General features: G+C 43.1%; 1 protein-coding gene across 4 annotated transcripts in view; it reads right to left on the bottom strand.

Moving 5' to 3' along the window:
• The window catches only part of MORC2 (MORC family CW-type zinc finger 2), a 39,189-nt gene that overhangs the window by 15,672 nt on the left and 4,729 nt on the right, over positions 1 to 18,788 (bottom strand). For 3 of the 4 annotated variants that reach the window (XM_065692327.1, XM_065692328.1, XM_065692329.1), the window contains exons 2-9: positions 16,969 to 17,022; positions 14,938 to 14,972; positions 13,644 to 13,712; positions 6,890 to 6,980; positions 5,230 to 5,338; positions 3,811 to 3,970; positions 3,618 to 3,729; positions 1,792 to 1,917 (exon numbers count right to left, since the gene is read on the bottom strand). In XM_065692327.1, the coding sequence (XP_065548399.1) occupies positions 1,792 to 1,917; positions 3,618 to 3,729; positions 3,811 to 3,970; positions 5,230 to 5,338; positions 6,890 to 6,980; positions 13,644 to 13,712; positions 14,938 to 14,972; positions 16,969 to 17,022 (756 nt within the window). Of the gene's footprint in view, positions 1 to 1,791; positions 1,918 to 3,617; positions 3,730 to 3,810; positions 3,971 to 5,229; positions 5,339 to 6,885; positions 6,981 to 13,643; positions 13,713 to 14,937; positions 14,973 to 16,968; positions 17,023 to 18,788 lie in introns of those variants that run through there. The other variant, XM_065692326.1, reaches the window with a different exon arrangement.

The raw sequence follows: 18,788 nt of genomic DNA, 5'->3' as shown, positions 1-18,788 counted from the left end.
GTGAAAGGCAAGTGCATTGAAGAGGCAGAAGCTTGTGAGTATGCATCACCTCTGTGCAGAGACACATAATTGGGGAAGAGGAGATGACACCAAGAAGGATGATCAGAGTCTGCAGGAACTGAAACTGCCTTAAGACACAAAGTTCTGGATGTTTCAAGAGGCAAATCCCATCCCAAATAACTTTTAATGGAAAAACAAGGGTACGATAATTGCCGCAAGACCAGAAAGACATACACTGTGCTCTACAGGAAGCCTTCTTTGTAGCCTTTGCTATTCTGCTGCAGGAGTGGGGATTTTAAATGTAAATGCCTTTACAGTGTTGGGGATTTTTATTGCCCTACCACCATAAGCAGATCTACAAGGAGTTTGCAAAGGACATGGAACTGCTGGAACAAGTCCAGAGGAGGGCCACGAGGATGATTAGGGGACTGGAGCACCTCCCGTATGAAGATAGGCTGAGGAATTTGGGGCTGTTCAGCCTGGAGAAGAGAAGGCTGCGTGGGGACCTAATAGCAGCCTTCCAGTACCTGAAGGGGGCCTATAGGGATGCTGGGGAGGGACTCTTTGTCAGGGACTGTAGTGACAGGACAAGGGGTAACGGGTTAAAACTTAAACAGGGGAAGTTTAAATTGGATATAAGGAGGAAATTCTTTCCTGTTAGGGTGGTGAGACACTGGAATCGGTTGCCCAGGGAGGTTGTAAGTGCTCCATCCCTAGCGGTGTTCAAGGCCAGGTTGGATGAAGCCTTGTGTGGGATGGTTTAGTGTGAGGTGTCCCTGTCCATGGCAGGGGGGTTGGAACTAGATGATCTTGAGGTCCTTTCCAACCCTAACTATTCTATGATTCTATGATTCTATGAAAAATGGCACAAGCAGATTTGTTAGATACACCTGCATCAGCATTGATCCTAGTCAGTGTAACCGCGGGCCATTGTTCATCCACGAGTTTCTCATATAATTTCACACATTTTCACTAAAGAAGCTGAGGAAGTACAAGCCTGACAAGCAGGCCATGGCTGTAAGTTGAAAATGGGCCAGGCTCTCCAGGTAACCATCATGACATCAGATTGTGGTTAGTATGAGTACACAACAAGTCGATAGTGCACCATACTATTGAAATAATTGATATTTCTGCTATCAGAAAAGCTATCCACAAATACTCTATAAAATTATTACTAATTTATTAAGACAAAACATATTATAGTATCTGGAATACAGCCTGTGTGCTCCCAGGGTCAGAAGAAGACTACTGTCTCAAGGAGACTTAAATACATGTTTTTCTTCCCCCTCCCATCCTTATATCCTTTTCTAGTCCCTGTTAAAGACAACTGGAAGCACACTTCTCTTGCTTTCAACTTTTTTGTATACGGGAACTTAAAAGGAAGACAGGGAATAGTATTTTCTAATCTCTATGCAAACCTTTATCAGCTACATATGTAAGTTAATTTTCAAAGCAACTGTTTCAAAGTGCTTAGTCTCACTTCTTTTCAGTAATAATTCTAACAGACACCATATTTATTTCCTTAAAAACAGCTACCTAACCGTTTCGTATGGATATGTAATTTTGAACAACTATCTTCATTTCTTGGTTTGCTCTGAAAGGGAGCCAAATTGCACAAATTACTCAAGATATTAAATTTTCCACTATCTATCTCCTTTTCCATATGATCTGTTTCTGTGGCTTTAACATGGAATTATGCAGGATACACCCAGAAAGCAAAATATTAAACCCTTTCCCTAAGGAATCTCCAAGAAGTCCTACACATCTGCAGATGCTGGGTCCAATACTCACCTGGGCTTGTACAGGCAGCATGAAAGTCGTTTTGTTTGTACTTTGTGTCCATTTATAAAGATTCTCATTCTGGGATCAATATAAAGCACAGCAGCATAGGCACGAAAGGAGCGGCGCTCGGGCTTTCTGCAAGAGAGGGATGGATGCTTACAGAGACTGAGCAGTTTGTTCAGCACTTCCTTGTAGAACTACCAGCAGACACTATCCCAGTCTGGCCCATGTAGCCCAAAGATGCCTGCATCAGTTCAGCCCCGAGTAATGAGTGTCCCTTTAGTCAGAGTGCTCATCCTGGAGTCTCTTTCAGTTTGCATTCCACTTCCTCTTTCCTTCACAGTTTTTCCCCTTCATTCCCAACCATCTAAGTAAGAGCCATGTCACATACTACTGTCACAGAGCCTTGTCCTCTATCCAAACCAAATGAACAAGTTTCTCCATGACAAAACTTGTAAGATTCTTATTTTACAACAAAATGCTACCCAGTAGCCAAGTGCCCACGCTGCTCTGCATTACCCCAATGTATTTTAACCACCTGAAGAAGGATTCGCACCTCATGCATGTCAGCTCATAGCCTTCTCCTTCAAAACATACCAAAGAGACAAACTTCAGCAAGAAAGCCAGGCACAAGACAAGGCCCTTCTATTTTAATTACCAGGCAGCAGCCTTAAGTTAGGCTTCTCTTTTAATACTGTTTTACCCATGTCTTCTACAGAGTTTCTATTGAGATGTACATTTTAAATACTGTTACAAAACACTGATGTATGTATCACTGTAGCTTGAAAAGGATGTTTTGAATACAGCTGGATAATAAAGGTCAAACCTATAAACTGGCCCACTGAACCCTAAGTGTGTGCCCCACTTGCTAGCATGTTCTCTTACCCTTCGGTTAGTCAGGAGTATGCTCTGACAAGAACTGCACTGATCACACACATAAATGCTATCGCAAGGTCAGAGAGAACAAGTTCTTCCAGTGATCAGCACTAATCATGAAAGCTCACCAGCACATATTAAAGAAACTGAGAATCACATCAGATTGCCAAGGAGTTTGCTGCACCTGAGCACTCAGTAACATCAAACTAATGCATACAGCTAGGTTTACAGTGTTTGAAACTGCATTTCTATGGGAAATTCAAGCACTTCAGGGAAGCAGTGTGTGTGTAATCTCATTAAACAGGTAAAGTTCACTAGGTGTGCCCATGGAGCCCTGGGATTTAATCAAGCATTTGGCTCAGCTGAGCTCATGTTTTCCTTTTCAGGCAGCTTTCCCTAAACACCCCTCTATGCTCTTCCAACTGTCCTCTGAGCACATCCTCCTTTCTCCTCTGCAGGAAATCCAGGAACTGCTCATGCTCCCAGGATGATGTGCTGATACACTCCATCAGTGCTACCCTTTTACCATCCGCTCATACAGGCTGACCTGTGCGGTATTCACATCTTGCCAGGGTTCATTTAATTACAAAACTGAACATGAGCTTGAAAGCAGCACAGACTCACGACCAGCTGTCATTCTGATAAAAACATCTTTGATGAGCATAGAACCTATAGCTTAGGGCTCCTTTGTTTTAAGGTGCCTAAAAAAGAGCGCAGAGTTTGCTGCTTTGACTAAGCTGAGACAAGACAAAGTAGGCATTCACCCAAGCACACAAACATAACACCTCCAGGCCATTTACATACATAAACTCCAAACTGCTAAGAACAAAGTAAAGATCTATTAAACTCTCCAATTCACCACAGAAAGAGCAGCTTTTAAAAAGCACATGCACACAGTATATAGCTAAACCCTACACATAAAATGATTAGAGCCCAAAGGCTTATAACATCACACTTACGTTCCCTCTGGAGATGTTTCTGCCATCTGAATGTCTCGGGGGTCAGAAGTCACATCCAGCTCTGGCTCTCCATTATCCATTAGTTTGAGGTTAAAGATTATCACCAGGGTGCCTGAGCAAGTAACAGGTTGATAAGATGAATTCCAGCCAAACCCCAAATACCCTATGTGTGACCAGCACCGTCCATACATACCTTTCTCACCACGTATCTTATTAAACTGCTCCATCACTTCCTGTTCTGACTTGAAAGGGGAATACTTGTAAATTAGCTCTGTCTCAATAGCAAATTTCTCCATGTTGTCAGTCACAGGCTCCCGGCTTCGTGCATTCCAGGTGGGCAGGGGGACAATGACCTGCAAATTGCACTGTATCAAGAGCACAGTTCACCCACTCCGGTCTGCAGACCATGACCGAGTGACTTGCCCCGTCTGACGAATGCCCAAGGACCTCTCTTTACCAACCTCTGAGTTGCCCTCCTACAACATCTAGTCTTAGACTGAGCTATTTCCAAGTAATCTCTATGGTACTGGCTACTCACACACTCAGTGTGTTTTTTCCCCTCCTCTCGCAATGACCTTCATAATACTACAAAAAAAAAAAAAAACAAAAAAACCAAAAAAAAAACAACCACCCCAAATTTTGCTTTTTTAAAAATTTCAATTTCTGTACTGTACTCCTCTCTTGAACTCAAATATCCTTCACTCATATTCATCCAGATCTCACTCTTTATTATATTTATAAGTAAGGCTATTGGTGTTTTCTGTTGTTCAGAACAAAACCACAGATGGAATTATAGCCTGGGTCTGCCTATCAAGGACAGCAAATCCTGATCTCACTTCAGAACTGAGATCAAGCACAGATTTCTGATTCCAGAGCCACAGTGAGAACTACATCGCTGTTCCCAACTTGCCTCAGCTATCAGCTGGCCACTAACCAGCATTGCTCCCTCAAAAGCTTCTTTGTAGAGCTCCCTCCATGATCACAATGGAAAATACTTTCTTAGATACTATCCCAGTACAAATTTACAACCTTTCATTATCAGTCTTGCATGGAAAACACTTGTGTTTGAGCACAAAAATAGTTCCATGTTAAAGAGTCTGGATACAGAACAACAATGCCTGAATTATGTATTAAGATACACAAGTTTTCAACAGGTAGAACCACACTGATTTTTTGTTTAAAAAAAATCCAAAAGAAAAGACCTGTCTGGAGTTTGTGTCCGTGGGTAGGGCTCATTCAAGCACACCTTTAATTCTCTAGAGAAAATCAGATCATAGCAATAAATTTAAATACATTCCATACTCAAATTTTGTGGAGAAAGGAAAATGCAAGAAGTCTAGGCATGTCCTGAACTCAGCATAAGCAACACTAAGTGATTAAAACAAGCCCTTCAAACTTGCTGTAGTTTAGAGAACTCTTGGAATGAAAACCTAAAGGAAAAATCCTTTGATGACTTTGCAGAACCCCTACAAGTTTATCACCAAGAGAAAACCATACCACTGGTCCAACCAGTGGCAGCCAACACTGACACAGACACTTCTGTGGGAGCTGGAGAAGTTCTGCTGAGACAGCATTCACCACATTAGTTCATTATAACAAAGTAAATGCAAACCTCATCGATGCCTTCTTCCTCATGGAATGTTCGTGACAAGAGAAGGCAAGTCATGGTGTTGTCTTTCTTTGTGAACAGGATAAAATCCTTCCCAATTCGCATGGAACCCCTGCAGACAGATTTCAGGCTGCATATTACACCTGATGTACAACATTTTCTAGAAAGCAGACCACATTACTGAACTTTCTTCCTATTATGTTCAAGATGTTAAACCAGGTAAGGCAAAAGAAGGGCTTAAACAGCAGCTACCACTTCCCTCTAAATCTCTCTCCTTTCAAAAGGCATCTTAATCTGAACATTCTCATAAGGCTTCAAATCCCTTAACACGAGTCACAATCAGAAGTGCAAACACATAGCATGCCCAGGCTCATCCTAGATAGGAAGTTTAAAAAAACATATCTTTTTTTAAAAAATCTAAGATGACTAAAGTGAGATGTGACAATATCCTGCAAATAGACAAACAGAAGTGTGAGAAAGCAAAGACACACTTCATTTCACTTCACACAGAATGAACAGCAGCAAACAAGTTTCTGGGAGACAGACAATTTTTTCCTATGTCTAACTTAAAAGACTCACTGACACTTCAGCCAGTGCAACTTAGCATCTAGCTGTCACAAAAGTGACAGTCCCATCTTCCTCCCCACTCTCCTATCCCCAACAGTGTCTTCCCCATCTTCTCTATTTTACCCTAACTTGTCCAAAAAGCCTTAACAAAGAAGTTACATCAAAAAAAGGATTAATGTTCTGTCAGTTCAATTTTCTCCAGATTGGCCTGATGTGATACCAAAGCACACCTTTTGCATGTTTAGGCTTCAGTCTGCATTTCTCACCTGTAATATAGTAATACTTTTGCCCAAGGTTAAGAACAGGACAGAGATCTGTCCTGGAAGTGCCCAGCCAGGATCTGGGATCTGTCCCACACTGCAGCTACATCAATGGGATATCAAGGTCCCTTACATCCCCTTTGCTTCTTTCCTCCCACGTTACAGAGTCCCACAGATTTCCCCAGGAGGATACATATAAAAAAAATCAAGCCACACAGAACAGTATAAAGCAGAACAGCCAGAGTAAGCCATAAAAGCCCTCCAGCTTTCCCAAAGACTTCACTTTACCACAGAAACATTTCTCTTTCCTAGCAAATCCCCTCCAGCTAATAAGATTTCCTCCCCACCTTTGTTTGGCTGCCACCTAATCCCACTGCTCCTCTCTTTCCTTCCATTACTCTCCTTCTTCTCTATGCATTTGTTTGATTTAGGAAGAAAAAGAAAAGGTTGAAGTCCATCTGACTAGCAGCCCACAACCTTCCTAGTGAGAGGACTATTTTGCTCCCATTTTACTGTCTCCCACAGGCATACTAAGGTTTTGTTTCCTGCTCTACCATTTTTTTTCCACCAGCTCTGATCTGTATCCTCTGCATCATGCAAACATAATGGCAAAAAACTGTCATCAACTCTCGACAGACTTCTCAGCCACTGAAAAATTACAGTAGACGTCAGAGCTCCTGTCCCCCAAACCATGGTACCAGGATTTAGATTTCACCTGCCTTCTTTTTTCTGGGGGAAAAAAAAAAAAAAAGATGATATATACCTCCAAGCAAACAATCCATTTACTACCTCAGCCCTGAGCTCCATATCAGGAGGCTGGCTTTTGTTATACCTACGATTTCAAGCCGTTCCCATACTGCCCGATTTGAGTTGACTCAGGTGATCGCTTGGCTGATTTCCCAAACTGAATAACACTGGCAGCTTCATCTAGAACAAGAGACAGGGAACAACAAAAGTTTTATTTTAATATACAAACAGACACACATCTTTTACATAAATGCATTCACCACTGTAAGTAGCACAGAAAGATTATAGCATGGAAAATGCCAGAAGCCAAAGTGTCATCCTGAAGCTCTGCCGTACAGCCCTGTAAGATACACATTGCTCAACGGCATTTACATCATTAAAAGCTTTGTGCAGATGCCATTATGCTGACAAAAAGAGTTTTAAGTTCCAGATGAGCCGCATGCTCCGTCCCAACTGCACAAAGACACTTCTTTTTACCAAAAAAATCCACAAGATGTTCTGTTGTGTCAACCACAATCATCAACACGCTCATAAACCAAAACATAGCCTGGGACACTGCAGCTCTGCTGTGCTGCATGTACTGCTGATACCACAGACTCAAACCCACTGCCAATAGAGCATAAGTCAGTGCTATAAAATAAGGTCTTGAATTTGGGATAAACATCACCTTCTCTTCATGGTGTTGAGCTGAACACTATCATTAATTAACGCACTAATAAGACAAAAGGTGATTTTCACAGCAGACTGCTGGCAGAAGGGCAGCTGTGGGGGAAAAGGTAGGATGAGCAAGTACTGCAGCAATTAACAGAGTACTTTATTACCAGAGACCTAAGTGAAAGGATGTGATGCATCTGCATCTGAGAGGGTCTCTCATTTTTAGTTCAAGCCTTTATATTGTTCAAGGGATAAAGCCTTTTAACATTTAACAGAACAATTCCTCTCCCTTCCCCCAAGAGATCACAATCATTTCACTGCAGAGTTTGCCAGGAGAAATTAAACGCAATTCCAGAGACAAGGAACAAGGAACATCAAGTGCCTTAACAGGAAGGTTAACAACAATTACAACCCTCAAACGTGTACACAAGCTGCAAGGGAGCTCAGGACACAAGCTGTGAGTGTAGCTCACCCCACCAGCCTGCTACATAGAGGCTGAGCAAGCTGGACTTAAGCATGCGAGAGGCTTGCCCAAGTCCACTAATACTGACAGTGAGTCTTTACAGTAAGATGTGTAGTACTAACACCACTGGTCGCACACGAACTCACCAAGCTGGGTGTCAGAATGCCATTCACCGTTGAAATGACTTTCAGACTTAAAGTCACAAATCACAAGGCAAAAATACGTAACAACTGTGCAAGCACCCCACTGCCTCAATGCAGGATGTTCATAATGGAGATCCACAAGCATATCAAAACAAACTTTTAACTGGATGAGAGGACCTCTTCCTTTCCTTCAGCCTACAATAGCATTTTCTAGCCAAACAAGGAAAACATAAGATTACCTCAGATTTGAGATCTGGGTAAGAATATTGATGATGATTATATTATTATTATTGCTGCTACTGTGTTAGTTTGAAAGCCTGCCTGTTGGGGTATAGGGGATGTTGTAAGAAGAAAAGTTAAACTGGAACCCTTTTGCTATACTGAAAGTTGCATCGACGACTATTTTTAAGAAAACTCTGAGAAGCCTAGAAGGGGTAAAGAATAATTGTCCAAAGCATTTCCTCTCTCAGAAAAGGTAATCATATGGTTTATCACTCAATGCTGGATGTCGAAAACCACCCTATAAAGATTCCTGTTTCTGGGCAGAGGGACAAAGATGATGCCAAGCAGAGGGACTGCGAGGAAGCATCTCTCTCTGCTTCAAGTTTGCTGTCTTTGGCAGAGGTTTAGGCTTTACCTCCTCCCAAGAATCAAGGTACAAGTGATTTTATTATTATTTTTTTTAGCTTTGAGTTAAGGCTCTAGAGGGAGTTTCACTCACAGCTATTTTAGTCACAGTGTTTTCATTTTGTCGTGTCTCAGAGTTACCAGATTTAAAACAAACTCCCTGGCAACGTAAAGTGGGGGGTGACCTATGCCAAACATGAGAGAAAAAACAATCTGAAGGAATTTGCTCAAGATGGCAGATTGATCTTCAGAGCCCAAGAAAAGGAATCAAGGGCACAGATAAACAGCTTCCCCCTAAGAAACATAAGACGCCTGGGATGAAGAACTGGGGGAAGGAGTCGTTTAGTTTCTGACTGCCGGTCCTCCGAGAACAGCTGCAGAGCACCCTCCTGAACAACAGGCAGGCTGTTCAGCACACGTTTGCTGACACAACCCACCACGGACACCCCTGCAGGAAGCTGCCTGCTCCCCTACCATGAGTCACAAGCTGTACCCCTCCACTCCTCCGCTATCAGTCACAAGGCACCCACTGAAGTCAGACCTGGCTTGCCCTTTGAGGAGAGTCCTCTCATATTCCCAAATTCACCAGACTGGAATACGCTAAAGAAGGTCTCAATGTAAGCACAGAAAATTATCCTTCCTGCCTTCTCCATAAACACATCTGCTATATTTGCATTAGGTGGAGTACTTGCAGCAGACTCAACAGCATCCTCAAAATATATCCCAGAAGCAAAGTATCTAATTTACTACATGGGGGAAATCAGCCTAAACCAAGATTACTTCCAGTCAAGCTTTCCCTAGGAAAGGGGAAGAGAAGCTCTGAGGTCTTTCATCACCATAACAAACACAAGACAGTCAGCTACCTGAGGCTGGTACAAGATGACACCACTTTCTGCCCACATGGGGAGGGCACTGGATGTTGTTTAGCTGGGCTTTAGCAAAGCATTAGATGCTGGTTCCCACAGCCTTCTCCTGGACAAACTAGCAAGACACAGACTGGATGGGTGGTATAGAGGATGGGCAGGGAACTAGCCCACAGGCTGCACTCAGAGGGTGACCATCAATGATTTTTACTCCAGCTGGCAGCCTGTCACAAGTGGGGTCACCCAGGGATCAGTGCTGTTCAGCATCTTCATAAGGGATCTGGATGACGGGATGGAAAGCACCCTCATCAGGTTTGGTGATGGTGGGTGAGTTGGACACATCAGAAGGGAGAGCCATCTTAGAAAGACCTGGACAGGCTGGAAGAGCTGGCAAGCAAGAACTGCATGAAGTTCGAGGGAAGGGCAAGGTCCTGAACCTGGAATGAAATAACCAAAGAACCCAGAACAGGCTGGGATCTGTGTGATCCTTGGTGAAAGGGACCTGGGGGTCCTGGCAGACAGCAAACTGAATATGAGTCAGGAGTGTATCTCTGCAGCTATGAAGGCAAATGGGATCCTGGGCTGCATCTGTATGGGCATTACTACAGAGACAGAGATGTGCTTGTCAGGCCATACCTGGAGTACTCTCCACTTGTGATCTCCTCAGTTCAAGAAAGATGTGGACAGACTAGACAGGGTAAAAAGGAGATGATTATCAAAGGGCTGGAGAACCTGTTCTATCAGAAAAGACTGAAGGAGCTAGGTCTCTTCTTTCTGGAAGACAGGTCTCACAGAGGGAAACACATCACACTATCCTAGTATTACAGGGCAGCTGCAAAGAGGATGAAGGCTCTCCCTTCACAAGGAGCCACATGGAAAAGAAAAGGGCAATGGGTAAAAGTTGTGCTGGAAGAATAATGAGTCACTGAAACAACCTCCCCATGTGGTGGAGTCCCTATCGCTGGAGGTTTTCAAGATGCGATGGGACAGGGTGTGAAATCATCAGGGTGTTAGGTTCCCCTTCCCATGAAAGGTTGTACCATGATGTACAGATGATCTTTGAGGTCCCCTCCAAACTGGGCTGCTCTCATTCTAAAATGCAACTTAAAGACTTATTTTTTTCAATCTTTTAAGAGTACAATTACAGATCACTTCCTAAATTAGCCACTATACTTCTTCAACCTTCATTCAACCTACATTCTGATTCATGCAGCACCTTCAGAGCCCAAGCAGGAGGTAAAATTCTCAAGCTAAGCATCCTCAGCAGTGATGCCACTGACAATACGAAAAATCCTGACCTGTTTTCTAATCAAATCCTATTTAGTCCCTTATGAGAAAGCCAAACTTTTCAACCAGCACTACTACCCCAGTATCTCCCTGTGAGACATGATGCTTTTGTAGAAGCGATGTGTACTGTGGCATCACTGAATCCTCAGATCTTTTGATAACTTATGACTCTAGAGCGTGTTTGCAGCTTGAGGACAAATGCAATTTGACCTTCAGGCAACCCAATCTGACCTTCAGGCAACCCAATCCAGCATGATCATTAAGAGAGCCAATGCAGCAAGTTCTGAATGCAACTATAGTAGGAGTCACTTGACAAACAGTTTTTAGAAATGCTGAACACTTATACCTTTCACTAATTTTACTTGGGGAGCTGCCGTTTGCCTTTGCAATGGAGCTATCGGGCAGAGCGCTCAAATTTGAGCTATTGCCTCACTACACCCTTCTATGTTTCCATAGCTTGCCAGACAAATTTAGGCCTGACCAACACAGGACAAGACCAAAGGGACTGGAGGTGTCCCTGCCCATGGGCAGGGGGGTTGGAACTTGATGATCTTAAGGTCCTTTCCAACCCAAACCATTCTATGATTCTATAACAGAGAACATGTTAACAACAGTTTACTTGGGCCATTCAGCTCTTCCCTCTGTGTGAAAGCATCCAGAGATACATAGGTTTATTGACTCATCCTCCTCATCCAGCCGTCTAAGCTGCCCCTTCAGTGTACTCAGGAAGTTTCCATACTAGTGTGGGTTCGAACAGGATTAAGACAAGTCACATAGTTATTCTTCTTAACATGTCAGCTTTATGTACAATAAAAACAATCCTTACTTAAATTATCATGTGGAAAAATAAAACTCCTCCCAAGCTCTATGATTTCTGCTGGAGGAAGGTCTGTGTGGATTTTGATGCTATTTTCACAAGAAGAAGAGAGAAAAGTCCAGTAAAAGGTTTTCTGCTGACATATCCTAAAATCAGCTTTCAGGTAAGAAATCTTCAAGATGTCTTTAAAACTGGTAGATCCTGCATTATTAGAAATTAAAACTCAGGCCTCTATAGTCAGGTGTAGAGACAGGCCCATGCAGGGAGTTAGAATAACAGTCTTTCTCCAGCCATTCCTGTCCATGTTAACAGGCAAACAGTGCAGCAAATGGAGTTCCTACCTGGCTGGCTGCCCTTGGTTAAGTGACTTTTAAAAGTATCAAACTTCCTATGACCACCCAGCATTGAAGCCATGAAGATGTGACCACCAGAGCCAGAGTGTGCATCAAAACAGTATGTCTCAGACTACTGAAAATTAAGAAGGGCTTTTTCAAAAGTACTAATTAAGGTTAATTAATTAAGTACTAAGCTAATTGCTTAATTGCTTAAGTTAAGGCTTAATTGCTTCCTTCAATTCCACTGGTGGCAGAAGAGTACTCTCAGAAGACCTGTTAAGGTTCCTTAATTATTTTCCAGAGTACACAGAAGGTATCTGGGGTTCAAAGTAAATTCCTTCACACAGGTCACAAATCTGTGTATCAAAGATGCTAATGTATTTTTATAAGCATTAATAAACAAAATTAAATACTTCATATCTGTACTTGTTTTGGATGGGATAGAGTTAAATTTCTCCATAGCAGCTTGGATGTGGCTATGTTTTGGATTCCCCCTGGAAACAGTGCTGGTTTAGCTACTGCTGAGCAGTGCCTACATAGCATCAAGGCCTTTTCTGCTCCTCGCACTGCCCCACGAGCAAGGGGGCTGGGCCTGCACCAGGAGTTGGGAGCGGACAGCTGACCCCAACTGATCCAAGGGATATTGCAGACCACAGGATGTCATGCTCAGTAGTAAAATTGGGAGAGGAGAAGGAGGAAGGGGGACATTCAGAGTGATGGCATTTTCTCTTCCCAAGTAACCGCTACACGTGACAGACCCCTGCTTTCCTGGAGAAGGCTGAACACCTGCCAACCAACAGGAAATGATTAATGAATTCCTTACTTTGCTTTGCTTGCACACACAGTTTTTGCTTTCCCTATTATACTGTCTTTATCCCAGCCCATGATTTTTCTTATTTTAACTTTCCAGTTCTCTCCCCCATCCCACTGGGCTGTGTGGTGCTTAGCTGCTGGCTGGAGTTAACCCCCAGTATTACAAGCACATCTTAAAGTACTGAGGGATCAGAATAAAATGTTAGTCGAGACTTCTTTACTTATCTTCTCTACCTTCTCAAATACCTTCCAATTCAGCCCAACTTTTCGGGCAGTAGAGAGCTCCTCACAGGAGGATTTACCTGTCTTCAAGACACAGAGCAGGTGGAGTGGGTTGACAGTGTTGCTTTGCTTTAGCATCAGTGAACAAGAGCTCCCCAAGTAAAGCTAGATACAACTCAGATCTACATTAATTCTTACAACAGCTTTAAATTTTTTTCATGGTACACTTTCTTATAAGAGCTGAGACACATTAGCCACTTGGCAGCCTCTAATAGAGATAAGGCTTATGCCCATCAAAGCCTGTGCTTGTTGCCTTTTCTGGCTACCATATTCTCTCTCCGGCCCCAATGCCAACTTTGGTGTGCTGGAACACCACAGGCCAGGCTGACTAATGCTATAATGCAGCAAAACAATCTGCTTTTGGCCAGATTAGTTTTCTGCAGCTGAAGAGGTGAATAGTTTGATACGTGATACGGTGTGAAAGAGCTAGTGCAGCAGCAGGAACATGTACCCAGGCATGGAATATGTCCCTTTCAACAGAACCATGCTATTAATTCAGCCTAAGCTGTAACATGAAGTCTCAGCTTGAAAATGAAACTTTTAACTTCCTGCGACTTACTTGAATCCATTCCTGTTCCATCATCCAAAAAGCAGAGCATGAATCCACCTCGTAGGTCATCCCGTTGCTCTGCAAGAGAAGAATTATTCAGTACTGCCACGAGCAAAAGTTAAAAGTTCCATAAAATGGAATCAGTGTTAATGACCAAAGTAACACAACAAGCACGAATACATCACGGCTAAGCTGTAAGAAAGAGCAGCGGATTTTTGTTACACAATAACTAAGAACTCCTCCTGCACTTTAAACTGTATGTACACATATGCTACGAGAGTGTATTGTAAAAGCAGGTTTCTTAAGCATCCAGTATAAACAGCTACTCTCTTTACCTGACCTCAGGTGAAGGCTGATCTAAGTGCTTGCCCAAGTCACTTGTGAAGGCACCAGTTTTTGAAAAACAACAGGCACTGGGGCACAGGACAAATGGTAGAATCACAGAATCACAGAATCCCAAGGGTTGGAAGGGACCTCAAAAGATCATCTAGTCCAACCCCCCTGCAAGAGCAGGGTAACCTACAGTACATCACACAGGAACTTGTCCAGGCGGGCCTTGAATATCTCCAGTGTAGGAGACTCCACAACCCCCCGGGCAACCTGTTCCAGTGCTCTGTCACTCTTACAGTAAAGAAGTTCTTCCTGATGTTAACGTGGAACTTCTTATGCTCCAGTTTACACCCATTGCCCCTTGTCCTATCACTGGATATCACTGAAAAAAGCCTAGCTCCATCATCCTGAATCAGAATTATTTAGGTTGGAAAAGACTCTTAATATCATTGAGTCCAACAATAAACTTGCCATTGCCAAATCCACTACTAAACCAGGTCACTAAGCACAACATCTACCCGTCTCTTAGAAATGTGTAGATGGTGACACAGGCTGCCCTAGGCAGCCTTGTCCAGTGACTGAGCACCCTTCGGGGAAGGAATTGTTCCTCATCTCCTGCCCTGGTGCAGCTTGAGGCTGTTTCCTCTTGTCCCATTCCTCATTCCTTGGGAGCAGAGCCCAGCCCCTTCTTGGCTCCATCCTCCTGTCAGGCAGTTGTAGGGAGCGATGAGGTCCCCCCTGAGACTTCTCCAGACTGAACCCCCCAGGTCCCTCAGCCGTTCCCCATCACACTTGTGCTCCAGGCCCTTCACCAGCTTCATTTCCCTTCTCTGGCCCTGCTTCAGCACCTCAAGATCTCTCTTGTAGTGAGGCACCCAAAACTGAGCACAGTATTGGGTATAAGCATGCTCACTGCAATTCTACCAGGTACAACACACTGTTGACATGCAATGAAGCAGCAGGAATTACTTACCAGGATAAATGTCTATTCTCGTGGCATCTGCATCTCTACAAAACAATAAAAGCACAATTGGCATTCAAATGTCAAACAGAAAAAAGTTAAAATCCAGGCACATGCAATAATTTCCAAAATGAGTATTTGCTGCACAGATCAAAGTCCATAAAGGCCCCTCAGTCAGCAGTAACACATAAGTGAAAACACACAGTTTCACTTTTTGCCTTCTTGAACCCAAACTCCAGCATAAGCTGTCACACAACTAAGCCTAGTTACAGCAGAGTATCACTGTATTTGTACAGTGATAGTATTTTAACAAAAGTCATGTGGGGGGAGAGGGATCAAATAAGCCTGAGCTCCCTCCTGTTCAAAACAAACAATACCCTCATTTTTCCTGTCAAGCTATGAAAAGTTTTGTAACTCCACAAAAAACTCCATCTAAATACATTCACGGTTCTCATAGGAAACTGTGTCATTACAAGATCATTTAAGTAAAGCCCTTCATACACTGTGCATCCTCCTCTATTTAAAAAGCAGCATAAGCAGCATTACTGTCCTCTTCCCAAAACCAAGCATTTTTTTTCATGTAGACCATCACATACCCTTAGTTTGCTGATCAGAAGAGCACAGTTGTAACACCATAATAAACCCCTACTTCTCAAATGCCAAAGTTACTTTGTCTTGTCTTTATATCTACAGCCAAGTATAGCTACCTCCTTCCAAGAAGGCCAACCTCTCTTCTCACAGAGGAAGAACCAGGCTGGAGAGAAAATAACCCATTAATTTCAGACACTATATTTAACTATGTTGTACCAGAAGTGTAAACCAGCAATGGTGCAAACACACACACAGCTGACTCCCTACACCAAAATCTTCCTGTTTGAGCTCCTTAAACTAAGAGCTACAGAGAACGACAGTTCACACACTGATAGAAAATGATCTCAAAATATTTCCATAATTCCATCAGAATATTTCTAGAATAGAATGATAGAATGGTTTGGGTTGGAAAGAACCTTAAGATCGTCCAGCTCCAGCCTCCTGCCACAGACAGGGACACCTTCCACTAGAGCAGCTTGCTCCAAGTCCCCGTGTCCAACCTGGCCTTGAACACTGCCAGGGATGGGGCAGCCACAGCTTCTCTGGGCACCCTGTGCCAGAGCCTCAGCATCCTCACAGGGAAGAACTTCTGCCTAAGAGCTCATCTCAATCTCCCCTGTTTGAGTTTGAACCCATTCCCCCTTGTCCTACTGCTACAGTCCCTGATGGAGAGTCCCTCTCCAGCATCCTTGTAGGCCCCTTCAAACACTGGAAGCTGCTCTGAGGTCTCCACGCAGCTTCTTTTCTCCAGGCTGAACAGCCCTATCTTTCTTAGCCTGTCTCAGCCTTTACTTTATGAAGAGATAAGCTTGCAAGGCTTGGGAAACAGCTATAGCCTGGATTCACAAATGCAAACATGGTCCAAAACCGGCTATTTCCAAATACCAAGTCTCAGATGTCACAACTGCTCTGTTCTTGCACTACTTTTCAGCATCCTGCTTCTGATGTCATTTTCATCCTATCACCACACTTGATATTAAGAGTCCAGGATTATCTAAGTACTTAAGAATCCCAGCTCCAGTAACTACCCTTTTACCAGTTTCTGTAAACAAAAAGGCAGGCTCATTTTTTCCTTAAATCTATCTGTGTCTTCTAGCAACCTCCCTTCCAATCTGAGTTGCCCTATGATTCACTCAACTTTTTTAGGAAGCAAATGCCTGATCACCCTTTTGCAGAAGAAGTTTTTCCTAATCTCCAGTCTAAACCTCCCCTGGTGCAGCTTGAGACCATTTCCGTTTGTCCTATCCCTTGCTCCTTAGGAGAAGAGACCAGAGGTCCTTGGTATAAGAGGACCAAAGGAAATACCTATACAAAGCCTCAGCAAAGTCTTCAATTCTGGGTATTTTTTGTGGCATCTACTAAAGGTGGGAATTGCTCAAGATCGACAAATAGACAGGTTGATTATGTCTTTACCAATTTTATGCTAGGAATTAGGCAGTCTCAGGTACATACCTGGCATTATCTACAAGTTCAGCAAGGGCACCAAACAAGAACTCATGGGTGGTTCTGAAACAAAACACAGAATCAGCAGGGTAACACTGACGCTTAGAGAAACCTTTAAATAAACGAGACTCTCAACTACATTTTAATCAAATCCAACTGTATGTCTACAGCAACGACTGACAGCAGACTAGAAATGACCACTTTGTCACCTGCCAGAGACAGACACAGCAGACAGGCTGCCCCGTGGAGAGGCTGATCCAAAAAACTGCTGCTTACTACAGTCTGAAGAACATGGCATGGTAAACAGACAAAACACAAATTGCTGACCCTATGAACCAGCCTACGAACAAGTCAACAATTCATATAATTCCGTAACGGATTTAATTCCCTTCATGGCAACAAAACACTACCTATATGTAAAAGACAGACAGATGAGGGTTATGCATAAGATCTATCTCCCCAACGCACATATCACTTTGTGTAAGTTATTTCTGACAGGCAGAAGCTTCCAGATCCTGCGAGACTTTCAATAGCTGCAACTGCTTCTAATCCATAGAACAACAGTCTTCTGGCACCACTGTACCACACCACCTTCCAAACTCAATACTAAAATCATCTAGCTGGGTAACATTTCAGCACAATCTCAAAAGCCATGTTTAATTTCCAGCCTCTTAACTGCCACCTTTTATAAGCAGCACCCATTTGAAAACCATCAGTTATGTGCCTCAACCTTGAAAGACACATGGTGAGAAAACCTTAAAGAGATAATAAAATCATTACAACACATTGTCTGCCAACATTAATGCAGTACCTTTGCTGAACACCCAACCTGGTGACCTATCTTCAAAACTTAACAATTATTTCAAATGTAGATGAGCCACGTCAACCCCCATACTAACAGCAGCTACAAAGTCTGGAGGAAGAGTTGATGGACTTGTTGCTCCTCTACGATGTTTAATGAAAAGACAAGAGCCCTCAGAAACTGCTTTTATCAATGTTTCAGTTTGCATGAAACCTGTTTGACTACCACACAAAAAGGACAACAGGTCACCAAAAATATAAAGGGATACTTATTCATATTTTCAGCTTTCAGAGAACAAATGCATAGATACTTCCCACATATAAAACATAGCTGTCCGTAACACTAAAAGTCACAAAATGAACTTGGATATCCATCTTCAATGTCATGACACCTAACCAAACAGCACAGCTCAAGTCAGAGGTAAAACACATCCGCTTTCAAAGTTATCACCAGAACCATTAGAATGGTTCTCTTCCACCTCTGCAAGCTCCCACTCGCCTACACAGAAACAGGAGACAGAAGGGAATAGTGTTTTGAAGACTATCTTCCAAATCAGAAAGCTTCCACAGAAGCTCATCCCTTGTATTCTTTCCTTTGAGCAGGATTTTCTGTAGTCCCGGATTCTGCTGGGATGGCGTTTTCTTCCCTGTAGCTGATGCACAGGGCTGTGTTTATTCTGAGAACAATGCTGATAACATGCTGATGGTTTAGTTGTTGCTAAGTAATGCTTACCCTGATCAAAGACTTCTTTCTCTCACGCTCTGCAAGTGACAAAGGGCACAAGAAGCTGGGAGGAAGCAGAGATAGGACACCTGACCCAAACTAGGCAAAGGGATATTCCATACCACAGCATGTCATGCCCAGTATAGAAACTGGGGGGAGTGGGCTGAATGGGGCCGACTGCTTCTCAGTCTGGCTGGGTATTGGTCAGTGGGTGGTGAGCAACTGCATTGTGCATCACTTGTCATTCTTGGGGTTTAGTCTCCTCTTTCCGTTGTCCCCCTTCTCTTCTTCACCATCATTATTA

This window comes from Lathamus discolor, chromosome 12 (genome assembly GCF_037157495.1).
Source record: "Lathamus discolor isolate bLatDis1 chromosome 12, bLatDis1.hap1, whole genome shotgun sequence".
Taxonomy (NCBI): domain Eukaryota; kingdom Metazoa; phylum Chordata; class Aves; order Psittaciformes; family Psittacidae; genus Lathamus; species Lathamus discolor.
The sequence above is the reverse complement of the archived record's forward strand: the minus strand, read 5'-3'. Positions and strand labels throughout refer to the sequence as shown.